Raw genomic sequence first — 13,555 nt, 5'->3', positions numbered from 1 at the left:
ATTCATATCAAGTACCACGGGCCGCTGAGGCATGGCAAAATTAGCTAGTAGCCATAGCAAAATAATGTTTGTTTGAAAATTCAGCGACGCTACTTTACCCGCTTTGTGGGCGGGTAATTATCACGAACTATGGTTTTCGAGCATTTATATTTGCTGAAGTGTCAACTAAAAGGTGTGTCGGCTAATTTGGATGTCGGCCAATTGAGTGGCCACGCTTTGATACATACGCGTGACACACATCCACAAGATTGTTTTCCAATGTTTTGCTCGACGGTCGTTTTCTTGTTGTTTTCCTATCCACGCCTAAACATTTGAATTCTTGAGGCAGCTATTAATTATTTGCAGGTCTAGTATGAATTATGTTCTTTGAGAAGATGAACAGTTGTTGTCGTTTATGCGCACAATGCTCAATCCATCGATCTCTTCAGAAACGAGCAGCAGGCCATTCAATCCGCTATTTCGGTGACAACTTCAAAAGCAACAAACCTAAAGTCCTAATTCGAGATACACCAGCGAGGGTTGTGGTGTCACAATCTGCTCCCTCGTACAAATACAGCGAGCAGTTCAAAGAGGAAGCGCTGAAAAATGCATCTGATTGGCTGAGCCGAGAGAGGGCATTTCAGTTGTTTGTGGAGAGTGAAGAAGAGTCATACAAAGCCAATTTTGACAAATACACGAGTGAATATTTGGAATGCATCCGAAAGATCCAGGGAGAAATTACCAAGCACCAAAATAGTTTTTCAGATTTAAGGTAGTTTTATTGAGAATTGGAGTAATTTTGCATTGTCCATACTGGATATATTTGTAGTGCCGATGACATGTATTCGAAAAAAGTCTTTAGTTTTGAGTAATTTTTCTGTAGGATGCTGTCCTTCTGTATATCTTCTTGTTCATTCATGTCTTTCGATAGGATGCTGGCAAACTTCGCCAGTGGCTCATAGTTAATAGCTACGGGTTCAGACGGCTATTATTAGGCTTTGACCTTCGAACTGAAGAGTAGCAATATGGTCCACTTTGTTAGCAGTTTGTTCACGTATTTTGGGGATGGTTCCCGTATTTTTGCGGGTCGATTTTGATCAAGGCGAAACAGGAAGTGTAGTGGAAAGCAATTGCGTTCCAGTTAGTAGCAGCACAGGGATCTTTTAGCACATGGTTCTGTTGAAACTTTTGTTATTAGTAGCAGTGGGCATTTTTTGAGGTGAAGATGGACCAGAAATACTGAATCAGGAAGATAGAGCGGCTCAAGATTAACACCAAAACGACAATAAACATCCAAAAAATGTATTCAAAAACGTCCTTTAACGGCTTGGTAGTGGGCGTTACTTTGACCCGTTGAGGGGATCCAGATGATAGGGCTCTATGATGCGGAGACTCACTTGTTTAAAAATTTTTGAATACCGATTTCTCAGTGAATTTTGGGTTTTGGAAGCTCAAACCAAAGTGATTTGGGGCCTACGCTAGCCTTAGAATGGCTCAGGAGTTTAAAAATAACGTTTTTCTACCGAAATAATTGGTAGTAGTAGGAATAAAGTGAGCCTTCTGAAATATTTAATACGTTAGCGAGTAAAAATTTTTTTATTGCACGAATCGATCTATCTAGACGAGCTGCACTTATAGTATGAAATATTATGTTTCTATTCAACAACAACAAAAAAAATAGTATTGCAACTTTTTTCAATATGATTTTGAATTAATAATTAACTTGTTTACCATGACTAGGTTTATAAAGCCTAGTCACCAGTTTAACAGCAGATCACCAGTTTAACAAATCAATTTTCAACAGTTCTTTGCAGTTTTCCAGATATGAAATATTATGTTTCTATTCTCCCCACTTTGGTCAGGTAAGAATAAAAATAATAATTAATTAAATTTATTGAATCAATCGTGTTTTCAGTTGGAATAGTAAAACCCACACAATCGAGTTTTCAACTAGGATAGTGAAACCCTCACCATTTGGTTTGCAATTGGGATACTGAAACACACGCAATCAAAGGTCACGAGACATTAAGGAGGCTTCTATAACTGGTGCTCTGTTTTGCAACCAATGCCTATTTCTATTATTTGTATCAACGTAGCAGTGGTTTCCAATTTGTCTAGGAGCCATTTGCTGGCGTATTCTAAGATATGCCCCCTACATTTCATCACCTAACGTAGACTCCTGGAATTCCTTCGTGTCGTAAAACAGGAATAAGATATTCGATTCAATAGTTTGCTGAAAATTTATTATAATAGTACAAATTTACGTATGGTTTATATTTGGAGATCGGGGAACAAAATTTGAAAAAAAGTGATCGCGTAGTCAGCGGTTGGTCACTTTATAGGATGACCTAAATGTTTGAGTTTTTTTTTTCGGTAAGAGTTCTTAATTATGTGCCAACTTTTGATCTTTTTGATTTTTGAACCAAAGGTAAGCGGAGAAACCGCAGATAACTCGTATATGTAACTGAAGTAATCAACATAATCTTAAAGGAAGATGCTACACTGTAGCTAGTATAACAACAAACAAAGGATCAATATACAGCGACAATCAACAACGAAAAATGAAACAAGACAATCAAATCAAACTCAGAAATGTAAGCAGCAATTCAACTCAATACTATAGTAGGTGTCTCGTAGCTCATCAAAAGTTCATCAGCAGTTAAGTACAAGTTACTCTTTAACTTTATCATAAATCTACACGACAACTTGTTTAGACGGGTTTCGGCTCGTTTTACCTTCCATAGTCTCAAAAATTTCCACTTTATTCGGCGTCACTTCAGCTTGCATAAAAAGGGTGCCAAGAGACTTATCCTCCGGCTTTCATTTCCCTTTACCACTAAACTTTTGCAGACTCCTTACGAATTCGCAACGCCCTTTTTCCAGCCGCAGCTAATGATGGCCATATTAATCAAACTCGGGGTCTGATTCAGTGTTATCGGTGTCATCTGCACTCTCATCTACAACTAAATGGTCATCATCGCTCTCATAGTCGTACGACTCGGAATTAGCTTCTTCGTCTACTATATTGAAGCTCGCATCAGCTTCGTCCTGATCTAAATACTCCTCTTCTTTATCATCCAGAAACTTGAGGTGTCCAGGAAACTCACCAGTACCTACTGCAGTAGAAGGCTCTGAGCTCACTTGATTGCCGTGCAAATGAGGAGAGACCGGGCCCTTAACAGCCCTATTGAAGTTGATCGTGTTCCCACTGGCTGCGTCAAATTGTTGGGGCGTAATGTGCGTGGGAATTTCAATAATGGGATCAGTGAGAAAGTTTAATAGCCTAGCGTGGACATTCGTGATGCTGCCATCCAAAACTTTGCTTAGCAAATTACTCGATTCTTCCGTCTTCGTGTCGAGCGCTGTCTGTTCAACATGTTTATGATACGTTTCCGGCTCGGTATCCTTGCGCTCTTTCCAGAAGGCGTCGAACATAGGATCGAAATAAGGTACCTGAACGGAATTCCATTTGTAGGTCACTGCATAGTTATATCCAGTTTTATGCTTTACACTAAGGACTGTGTACGGGCTCCCCTTTACTCAGCCGACTGTAGTTCTCAAATTTTGAGTTTCTGTATAGGACCGTGCCTCGTGACTGCGTTTTCTTGAAAATAGAAGAATGTCAGTCCTTTAAGCAAGTTGTGAGAAAAGTTACACACTGTCGGACTATCACGGGCATCCTTGACAATATGCACTACTCTAGTAAATTCGGCAAATGTCGGCGTCTCCTTATGTTTTGCTTCGCAAAAGTAGTATGTCTTTCTTCATCTGGTCTGTAGTCCGACGATAGCTTTTTCAAAGTGTCCTCCCATTTCATAAGGAATTCTCAGCTTCTTTTGATTGCACCTAACATATCTCAGGAATCTCCTCACAACAATAAACAAAACCATACTGCTGGCCTTGTATTCTCCTTTGTCCTTTCTTTCTCCGAAGAGTTTTGAGGTATCCTGGTATCGTACCATTCCACAACTGATCATTTTACAATCTGTAGCCACCCACAACCGATAAAGATGGAGTTGGAACGTCTCGGTTACTCGTTTATCAATCGCATCCTTACTACTGTTTTTCCTTGCTGCTCTTTTCCTATGGTCCCGTAACTCCGTCAACACTCCTGCATTCATCTTCGGCTCCCTAAGAGTTGCTATGACATCATGAGTGAAATCGGTCATTTCCCTTGGGTCTTTCGGACAGTTGATTTGCCTGTTATCATTATCTAGATGATCTCCGATACCGCTGATACCAAATGAATGATTTCTAACATGGGCCTTCTTCTTATGATGGCTCGCATTAACAAATCGTCGGAGGCAGAGAATACAGTCGTAGATTGAGTGTTAGGAGGTTCCTGTCCTATGAAAATGTCGGCCGCAATCCTGCAGATACGCTCTGACAGGATCCAAGACTCCTCGATATTTCTTCCGATGAGGTTCGGGCATCTTCATGTTTTTTCCCGCACATGAAAGAACGCTTCTTGATATGCACCTTAGACAATGGTGGGGAACCCAGAGGTTGGAGCCTCTGGAACTCAGAATCTTCTGAGGTCTTCTCAGCTAAAATGTACAAAACGGTTAAGTGAACTATACAGCCCATCAGAGGGATCCCTGCTCACTAAGGTAAAATACTCACTCTGAAGAAGTCGTCCATGGAACGTCCTGTTAGAGGAAACCTGCGAGTCAAGTTGCGAATCTTTATTTGCATCTAGTGTAGCAGACAGCCGAGGCCTTGTTGACCTTTTTCGCTCTTCTTTAGGTGTTGAAGGAGGCTTCTTTCCCTTCAGATACGAGGTACTCTTACTCACTCGTGGCTTTACTGAACTGGGTCCGGCTACCGTGTAATCATGTTGGCTGGCATTTATCTCCGGTAGGGCGGGCTCTGGCGTTAACATGGATTTCACATTCGTAGTTTCCATAACACAATGATCTGAAATTACAATACTCTTAGGCGGCGAATTAGTAAAGAGCTCTACTTGCAAATACAGTAAAATATAAACTGTAGACACAACTAAAGCTACCCCAAAAACAACTGAACCGTGTGCAAGGAGGTCTAAAATACCGTCAATTTCCTCTCACGTTAAGAAGTGACCGAACAGCCGAAGTAGAAAATATAATTATTTTTTACTGTATGACCTCGTTCTCATTAAAAGTCTAAACGACTTAATGTTCCTGTTATTTTTACAGCAAACGCGATAAGGGCTGTATTCCTGAGATAATGACGTTAACCGTGTTACTTTCAACCTATTTACGACTCCGAGGTAGTGTTAAGTTATGTGGCAGCGGCAAAATATTCTGTGATTTTAGGGAAATAAAAAGCATGCAAACTAAAGGAATAATATATTTACAAAATGGGAAAAAAACCGCTTACTACTTGAGAAAAACGCTTACGACTTGCCTACGGTGCGGGGAAGAAATTCATGGCTTTCAAGTTTTTTGCGTTTAGACCTCTCCAATTGAACTCTCGTATCGTGCTCTTTGATCGCACTCCCACCCCCAGCCTTTTCTCAAACGCCCGATACCCTCACTCCGCCCTGACCCATTACTCCTCGGTACGCCTTTATTCAGCTTTCACCTATCTAACTAACGCCTTTTTCTACTGCCATCCTCTCATTTGAGCTTGAGCTGGGGTCTCTAACCTCAAGTGAATAACTACTGAAGTCAACTCATCACCAGTCATTTGAGAGCAATTCACCGAAGTTATTGTTGTTTTATTAGCCGAAGAATTCACAGCTGAGATTGAGCTATCATTGGCCTGCTAATTCTTATGGCTGTCCTGCTCACTTCAATTTGAGACACTGGGTCGTTTCGCGAGTTACTTTGGCTAAGTTTTTCATCAATCCTGGTTTTGTATAGCGTTAACAACTGTAATGTGACTTTGAGGGTTTATTATGTTGTTTAAACATATTTTTAATCATACTCATAATGTATTGATTTCTGATTTACTCACTTATTCTGATCTTTGTTCGCTTTTTGAAAAGCACTCATAGACTTCTTGCATAAAATTCAAGTGGTTTGTTTACCAGCTGATTTCTCGTGATTCAAAAGCAATCAATTAAAATGTTCAATTTAATTCTTCATATACATAGTAAAAGCTGTCGCGATCGTGCGTTTCGGCTTCACTGACAGAATAAGCCATATAGAATCTACAGAAACAAGTTCCAGAAGGAGGCGCGTCAATTCACGATATCATTAAAGTTTTCGATTGATGGGACAGACTTAGCGAGCCATTTGGCGAAGACGAGCTCCAGTTGGCCATCATCGAAGTTACTGATTGCTTCAAAATTTGCTAACAACTTGACTAATCCTACCTGGCAAAAGTCCAGGACGGTCAGTACGATACAAATTTCGATCTGATTCAAGATAAGCATGCAGGAGTCCGTAAGAAGCTATTTCAGATGGGAAAAGCCGAGACAAAAGTCAAGCTGGAAAAGGTGAAAATGAATACCTCTTTCGGAGATAAACACACTGCCAGCCGCAAGTAGCCAAGCTAACGCAAGTACAGCTACCCAAATACGACGGCAAATTTACTTAATGGGCTGCATTTATTGATGAATTCGGTACAGCGTTGCACCTCAACACAATTGTCAGACAGTTCACCTCTTGTATTTTGAAAAGCCTATCATCAACTGACAGCAATTAATCTTTAGCTTCTCTTCGCAAAACTTGATGTTGAACTTCAGAAGGCGTGAAAACTCAAAATTGAAGGCACTGAATGTCTGAAATTTGACGAATTGATGACTTTTCTGGACATATCGAGGTCGATGGAAATTCTGAAAGATCCCATTCCCCCAAACAAATAGACGTCACTGGATGGAGGAGCGATCGAAGCGATCACGACTCAATGTAAGGCACTCCATGGCCTTGCTCAAAATTCAAAAACCTATCCACGAAAAATCAGTCGGCCTTAGCAACCAGTAAATCCTGTCAAATTTTCTTCCTGTCAAATACTGTGTCAATGTTCTTAAAAATCCAGATGCAAACATGCCATGGTAAGCATCATGCTTTTCTACAAGAGGCCTTCAATGCTACACAAGGAACACAGGCTTGTATTGTGACTCGAAAATCTTCATAAATAAACAATCGTACTTACTGCTGGCATTCAAGTAATTTCAAGCAGAGACAAACAAATACACAATTAACGAGCCTATAAAGTTAGGCAGAGGAGCCTGTGTCAATGCAATAACGGCAATAACCTGCAAAGCACTGGGACTAGAAACAAAACCTTCAAATAAGAGGATCATAGCGATCAATCAGAAAGATTCAATACCAGTCGACGGTTCAATGAAACTTTAATTATTCCCAAATTAGTAAAAACCTATTCTCTGAACTGTGTGCTGCTGAAGATAATTACTGCCAGCGAACATCCCAATTAAACTATTTCAGACACAAACTATGCAGACCTCGTCAATTTTAATTTGGCAGATGCTCAACTTTGGCAACCAGGAGAAATACTTGAAAGTTGAAAGGACAGATACATATTCTATAAAAAGAACTCCGAAACCAAGAACTAGTCAAAATTAATCAGCTAAAAAATTGAGTTCACTTAACCTAACGAAAAAGTGTTGGTAGTTTCAGTTAACAACAACTTGCCCTATCCTGAAAATGTGCATATAACGACCAGAAGAGCAATATCTAGCAAGATTAAGTTATATGACCCTATCGGTCCCCTAACAACTGTAAAGCTTCATTGCAAAATTCTCTTCCAAATTACTTGGATAGGATGATGTTGGGGCGACTATAACAAATCAATTTAACGCCTGGATGAGCGGATAACGTCACCTAGTTGAGTTGCGTACATCACGTTTTGTGTCCAACTTCTCCATGGAAAAAATTAACTTCTTTTTGCTACGTATGTCCGATCATTGGGAGCATCTCGGATGAAGTTTACCCTAATCTGTTTCAAGTCCATATTGGCGCCAAAGAAAACGCTCAACTTACCGAGATTAGACTTGTGCTCAATGGTTGTTGGAGCGCAGATGCTACAAGTAGTTCAGAAAACAGTTAACCGAACCGAATCCACAAAATGCATGGAGCGATTCAACGGTTGCCTTAACACGGATCAACTCTGTCCCTATTAGATTCTCGACATGCATAGCTTACCGCGTGGCCAAAGCTCCAAATAATTCAACCAAAAGAGAATCAGCTAATCATACTACACGCCGGGTGCCAGCCAAGCAGCTTTCAGAACTTAAAATGTGGTGGGAAGGCCCACAACTGCTTTTTAATGTAAAACCTAATCTCCCAAATCAACCAGAGGTTTTTCAGTCAACTGAAGTGAAGAAGGAACTGATGCGGAGCGAAAGAACACTAGATTCGGGCACTGTTCCTGAACCTCTTGGGGACGAAAATGACCTGCTCCATGATCGTAACAGAGCAGTCAAAGAAGCAAATCGACAAATTTTTCCCTAATGAACGTTACACAAGTCAAATTAATCAGTGTAGCGAAGCAAGTTCTTAAGTTGGCCTACTTTTTGCTCAAAAAGCCAATAGGGAAAAGAATTCAAGCGATAAGCATCAAATATCCTTGTTATAAATGTGCGGAAGCAAAACAGCCTTGCTGAAAGAAAAAATTTGCAGAAAAACCAAAGCGTCAGTCGTAAATTGAAAAGCCTTCAAGTTTATCAATTCATAGATAAGGAAAGACTTGCAATTTCAACGACTAGTGGCAGAAGATAGCTAGAATGAAACTGCAAAATTTCAATCAATCTTTCCCTGCAAAATTTATCCGTCCAAGTTAATTGTTCTTGAAAGTCATGAGCGGTTGTTACATTAAGGCAACAGTTGTTCATAAACGTCAGAGGTTCTAGATAATTCGAGTGAAAACTTTGACTCGTTCAGTAGTTGAATACTTTATCACATGTTTTTGGTTTAATGGTTGTTGCCTGTATGGAAGACATGAATCAACCCTGCTCTTACCCCTCAGCACTGTTTGAATAGAGTTCGCCGGTCCAATGCCATACAGATGGGACAAAAATGAAGCCAAGTGTTATTTGGAAGTTTTCGTTTGATTCTTCGAAAGAGCCATTGATTTGGATGTCACAAACGCTTGGGGTACACAGGAATGCATGAAAGCTATCAGAGGACTCATTGCACGACGAGAATGCCCTGCTCGCATATTTTTGGAGAGTGGTACAAACTTTATAGGATCATTGATTGAGTGACCTCGTAAATCTCAAAAGGATGCTCAAAATGTACGGAACTGATTGTTTACCTAATGCTGTGCTTGACTTGTGCATTAACTGGTCGACATTTCCAGTCAAAGATTCTCATTTTGGTGGACTTTGAGAAGCCGGAGTCAAATCGATGAATCTATTGCTAGGCATAAAATTGGAACTACAGCCAATCTCTTTTTGAATGAAATATACACAATGCAATGCCAAACCGGTAATCTAAACTCAGGGCCGCTGTCAGTTGCCTGAGGTGATGCAGAGGATAAGCCTCCTGTAACCTTTGCTATCTTCAGTTGCCTTTGGTTGTTCCGCCAGTCCCAAAAACCGAAGATGAAGATCCGAAGAGTGCTTTCGATACTTGCAAAAACTCATTGAAGAATTTTGGAAGATGTGGGCAAATGAATAATTATCCCAGCTGCAGACCAGCTCAAAGAACATGCAAGAAACGCAGAACCTGGCAAGAATGAGATTTAGTGTACATTGCAGACCTCCTTTGTCATGGCCTTTGGGAGCTGCGCACAAAACCTGTGAAATGACAATTTGGTCAGATGCGCCAAAATCAGAACAGGAAATTGCAACTTGTCGAGCAGACCATTAGTAAATTTCAGAAAGCTGCCAAGCTATATTAGTTAAACTCAATCCAGAAACTCCAAAATGGTCCTGCTGAAAGGAGCCGATTCGATCCCGCCTGTCTTTCTTTCCAAGAGCACACTTCCGGTGCCTGAGTACTCGGACATGAGAAGCCTTGATGCTTCTTTTGATAGTGTTGAATATCGATTAACCTTATCGAAAACTGAGTCTGAAATATTTTTTTGTTTTCATCCTTGATGCGCTATATCAATGGGGCGGAAATGTATAATTATATATTTACTCATTAACGTATGTAATGATTTCTGATTTACTCAGTCTGTTCTTTCGCTTGTTTGACCGCACGCATAAATAGCGCGCATAAAATCAAGTTGCTCTGTTCTGCTGAAAATTTGGTTAGCTTCTTGATACAAAAGCAATTATTTCAAATTCTGAATGCAGTTCCTTATGTACATAGTAAAAAGCTATCGCGAACGTAGATTTTTTAATGCTCTTGTTGAAGTAATGTTTCACGCTTAGTTGAATAACTGATATAGGGTAAATTTTTGTCACAAATTATTTCTTTCAAGATTCTTGTTGAGCTGGGCCTGAGCGGCAAGATTTTACTTCGGAGCAGGGCAGACAGTTTCAATGAGATTTTCAGTCATTTGGGGTTTCAATCTAAGACTGAATTTTCTTCTGAATTTTAAAAGAATTTTGATTGTCTCCTTCAGCTTACTACTTTCCAAGACCAGTGGGCTGTTTTTACGTTTCAGTAATCTTCAAACAATTACATCAATCAATATTGGCTGAAGATAATTGAAACTTTAGCGTGTTCTGGCACTTGCAGGGCAAATGAAGTAACCATTGAAGTATCGAATTTTAATATACCGGTTAGCACTCAGAAATTCACGCTTATTTGAATCAATTGGGCTTGGCTTGTTTCGCAAATTATTTCGGCTAGATGGTTTTTCAATCCTGCTTTATTGTTATAAAAAGTGTAATGTGACTTCGGGGGTTCATTATGTTTATGCTTTGAGTTTCTTGAAGTAATGTTTCGCTGAGTTATATAGATATGTGGCATATTTTCGTCATAAGCTTTTCCTTTGAAGATTCGTGTTGTGCTGAGCTTGAACTGTATTGAATTTACTTCGGAGCTGGGATGACAGCCAGTTAAGATTTCAGTAAAAAATTTCAATCTAAGACTGCATTTTTTACTGCTGGTTTTTAGCTAGAGAATTCTGGTTGTTTTTTAGTTTTACATTTTCCAAAACCATAAGGACGTATTAACTTCTGGGGAAAGCATTAACAAATACGTCAAGGTTAACTCATGATAAATGAGACTTCTGGCGCGTGCTGGTAGGTGCCGGGCAAAATGATTTAGACGGGCAGTGATGAAATGATTTTTATTGCAAATTTAACTGAGAAATTTTACAGGATATTATTAAAATAAATATCTATTTTCTCATCTTAATAAGGTAGAAAAATCAAGTCTATATATGGCCTTGAAAATGCAGCACCAGATGATATGATGAAACTAAAAAGGAGGAAAAATATCGTTTAACATATGAAACGTACTTTAAGACAATATAAGCACTGTTTGCAAACTTTTCTAATTTTTTTTTTCAACTTTTGGGGTCTGAAATTTTTAACTTCGGTATTTTTTTCTTTTCTCAGATCGTTCAGGTCATATTGCTTTTTAAGGGCAGTTTTTGGCAGTAAATTGGGAAAAGAAATCGAAATAGGAACCGGATAAACCCATAAAGTTCGTGTTGGTGTGTCCATTGTTTCAGTTTGGTTTGTTGTTATATCATATACCACGTCTAATGCCAACTGAAATATTAAAATAAAACGCATTGAATCGTTTTGGAATTGCCAGGGCGCTAAGTACTTCGGGCAACAAAGGTTGGTTTCAATATATTTTTGGCATTAGTATGGTTAATTTTAGCTTTGCATTAAGAGGTAGCCCTAACTATCAGCTCAAATAAGATTGTACTCCTTGATAATTTTCCGGTCCTTCAAATACGATTGGTCATTTCATTTTTTTTCTTTTCTTGTTTTGCTTCCAATTCATGTCATAATAAATGAGATTAAATCGCGGCTTTTTAATGGTCTCGAGCGAAGTTCGTAGCAATTTTAGGCCTGTGTTGTTTTTAATGCGATTTTTGGATTGGCCGAATTTTCTTTAAACTTTTGGTCCTCAAAAACGAGATAAACAGGAAAATCCTGGAGGTCATTAATTGACTGAGCAGTTCTCGTAGAGCCTTACACCTTACTAATCTCTAAGTATTGCGATTCAGCAAACTGTTTTGAGAAAATTTCATGGTGTGAAGGGCGGTTCTGAATCTTAAAAAGGTCGACCCCCTCAGTCACCCTCCCTCATTCACCCCCAACACTCCACCTGGTGATTTGGACCCCTTCTCGTTCGGCCCTCCCTGCTCCCTCCCCCTATGCTTGCATCCCTAAACACCAGCTGGCCACTACCGAAGCCAACCGCTCGCCGCTCGATTTAGAGCAATTCCCCTGACGGCAGTCCGTTGTTTCAATCTTCTGGCTATATATCTTTAAGTGCTCTCAAACGGAAGTTTGAAGCAATTATATTAGTCCTGTTGTCTTTAATACAATTTTTTGTCTGAGCCTTTTGAATTTTCCTCGAAAACGCGACAATCAGGTAACGCCAAGAGGGCATTAAATTCTTTTTGCGCCTTTCAGCTTGCAGGACCCTAAGTATGCGGTTCACCGAAAATTTCGACATTAATTCACGGTGGCAAAGGGCGGTCCTCAGAGTTGTCAAAGATACGCAGCGGTCGAATTGATCACGAGAAAAAAATTGCTAGCTTGAAAGTTAATCAAAGAATTGTCTTCCTAGATAAAGCCAAAGTTGCTGCTGATTTTTAAACCATCGAATGAGATTTAATTTTTTTCTGTTTCAGCACAAGTACTGTAAGCACGGACTGCATTGATCCATCCATCTTACTACTCAATGATCAGTGGAACAAAGAGGTACAACAACTTCGGGATCAATTCGAAGTATCTTCATCATTGACAGTAGAAGAGAACCCTCCAAATTGTGTCACTGCTAGTGAAGAAATCGAAAACACACAAGACTACATATCCAAACTCGTTGATGTGAAAAGCCAGAGAATTTTGAGTATTGTGACAGAAGAGAGTTTAGACGAGAGGATAGATGCTGCGTTAAAGGAGCCACTGCACGACTTCAATTTTGCGGTTGATAATACAGGTACAATTCACAAGGGGACAGATTTCAACAGACCACGGGTGCGGGAAATGAATGAAATGTTTACTGCAGGGTTTTCGCGGGCTTTGATTAATGATGCTCCCTCTTTTAAAGATGCCGCAAATCAATTGGATTTTGAAGATGACGAAACTGACAATGTTCTAGAAAATGAAGATGTTTTACACGAATTGGGTGATATTTTTGCCGAAAAGGACACCTAATAAACATAGCTAGAAAAAACAACAAAATTGAGCTTATCAATTATGGTTAAGTTGTATTAAATTGAATTGAAGTTCTTAAATGCACCGGTTTTTGTATGCCTTATTTTTGTCGTTTTTTTGGAAAACAAGAGAAGTTTTCGATTTTATTTAAATCGACTGAACAAGTGTGATTCACTTGTGGGAAATTATTACATGTGCTCAATCAAAATTTTTAGCAGTTGGTGCTAGAGATGGGCTGCCTAATGGTTTGGAATTATAATGCATGTTGCATTGATTCAACGTATTGGTTAATTGAGCTTTTTCCTTTGACGTATTCCTGACAGCAAAAATTTCTGAAACTGCTGGTTTTTGTTGCAACGCTTTTACTTTACTAATTCTATAATGACTGCG

At 39.5% G+C, this 13,555-nt stretch overlaps 2 protein-coding genes across 2 annotated transcripts; one reads left to right on the top strand and one right to left on the bottom strand.

Moving 5' to 3' along the window:
• The first annotated feature begins 308 nt into the window (after positions 1 to 308).
• LOC142353623 (uncharacterized) lies at positions 309 to 13,249 on the top strand. Its single transcript, XM_075405918.1, has 2 exons — positions 309 to 751; positions 12,640 to 13,249. The coding sequence occupies exons 1-2, from the start codon at positions 360 to 362 to the stop codon at positions 13,163 to 13,165; spliced, it is 918 nt and encodes a 305-aa protein (XP_075262033.1). The 5' UTR covers positions 309 to 359; the 3' UTR covers positions 13,166 to 13,249.
• Positions 4,071 to 5,057, bottom strand: LOC142353624 (uncharacterized). The gene is made up of 2 exons (XM_075405919.1): positions 4,603 to 5,057; positions 4,071 to 4,526 (listed from the first exon to the last, which is right to left on the bottom strand). Exons 1-2 carry the CDS (start codon positions 4,883 to 4,885, stop codon positions 4,327 to 4,329), a joined length of 483 nt encoding a protein of 160 aa, XP_075262034.1. The 5' UTR covers positions 4,886 to 5,057; the 3' UTR covers positions 4,071 to 4,326.
• Positions 13,250 to 13,555: the final 306 nt, after the last annotated feature.

This window comes from Convolutriloba macropyga, chromosome 14 (assembly GCF_964194025.1).
Source record: "Convolutriloba macropyga chromosome 14, txConMacr16.3, whole genome shotgun sequence".
In the NCBI taxonomy this organism is placed as follows: Eukaryota; Metazoa; Xenacoelomorpha; order Acoela; family Convolutidae; genus Convolutriloba; species Convolutriloba macropyga.
This window is presented reverse-complemented; position numbering and strand designations above follow the sequence as displayed.

Bases quoted from the DNA above. Each gene is read 5' to 3' on its own strand.
- LOC142353623 (XM_075405918.1), top strand. From the start codon at position 360: ATGTTCTTTGAGAAGATGAACAGTTGTTGTCGTTTATGCGCACAATGC. The intron at 752-12,639 runs GTAGTTTTATTG...TTTCTGTTTCAG, and splicing joins AATAGTTTTTCAGATTTAAG to CACAAGTACTGTAAGCACGG.
- LOC142353624 (XM_075405919.1), bottom strand. From the start codon at position 4,885: ATGGAAACTACGAATGTGAAATCCATGTTAACGCCAGAGCCCGCCCTA. The intron at 4,527-4,602 runs GTGAGTATTTTA...TGTACATTTTAG, and splicing joins CCATGGACGACTTCTTCAGA to CTGAGAAGACCTCAGAAGAT.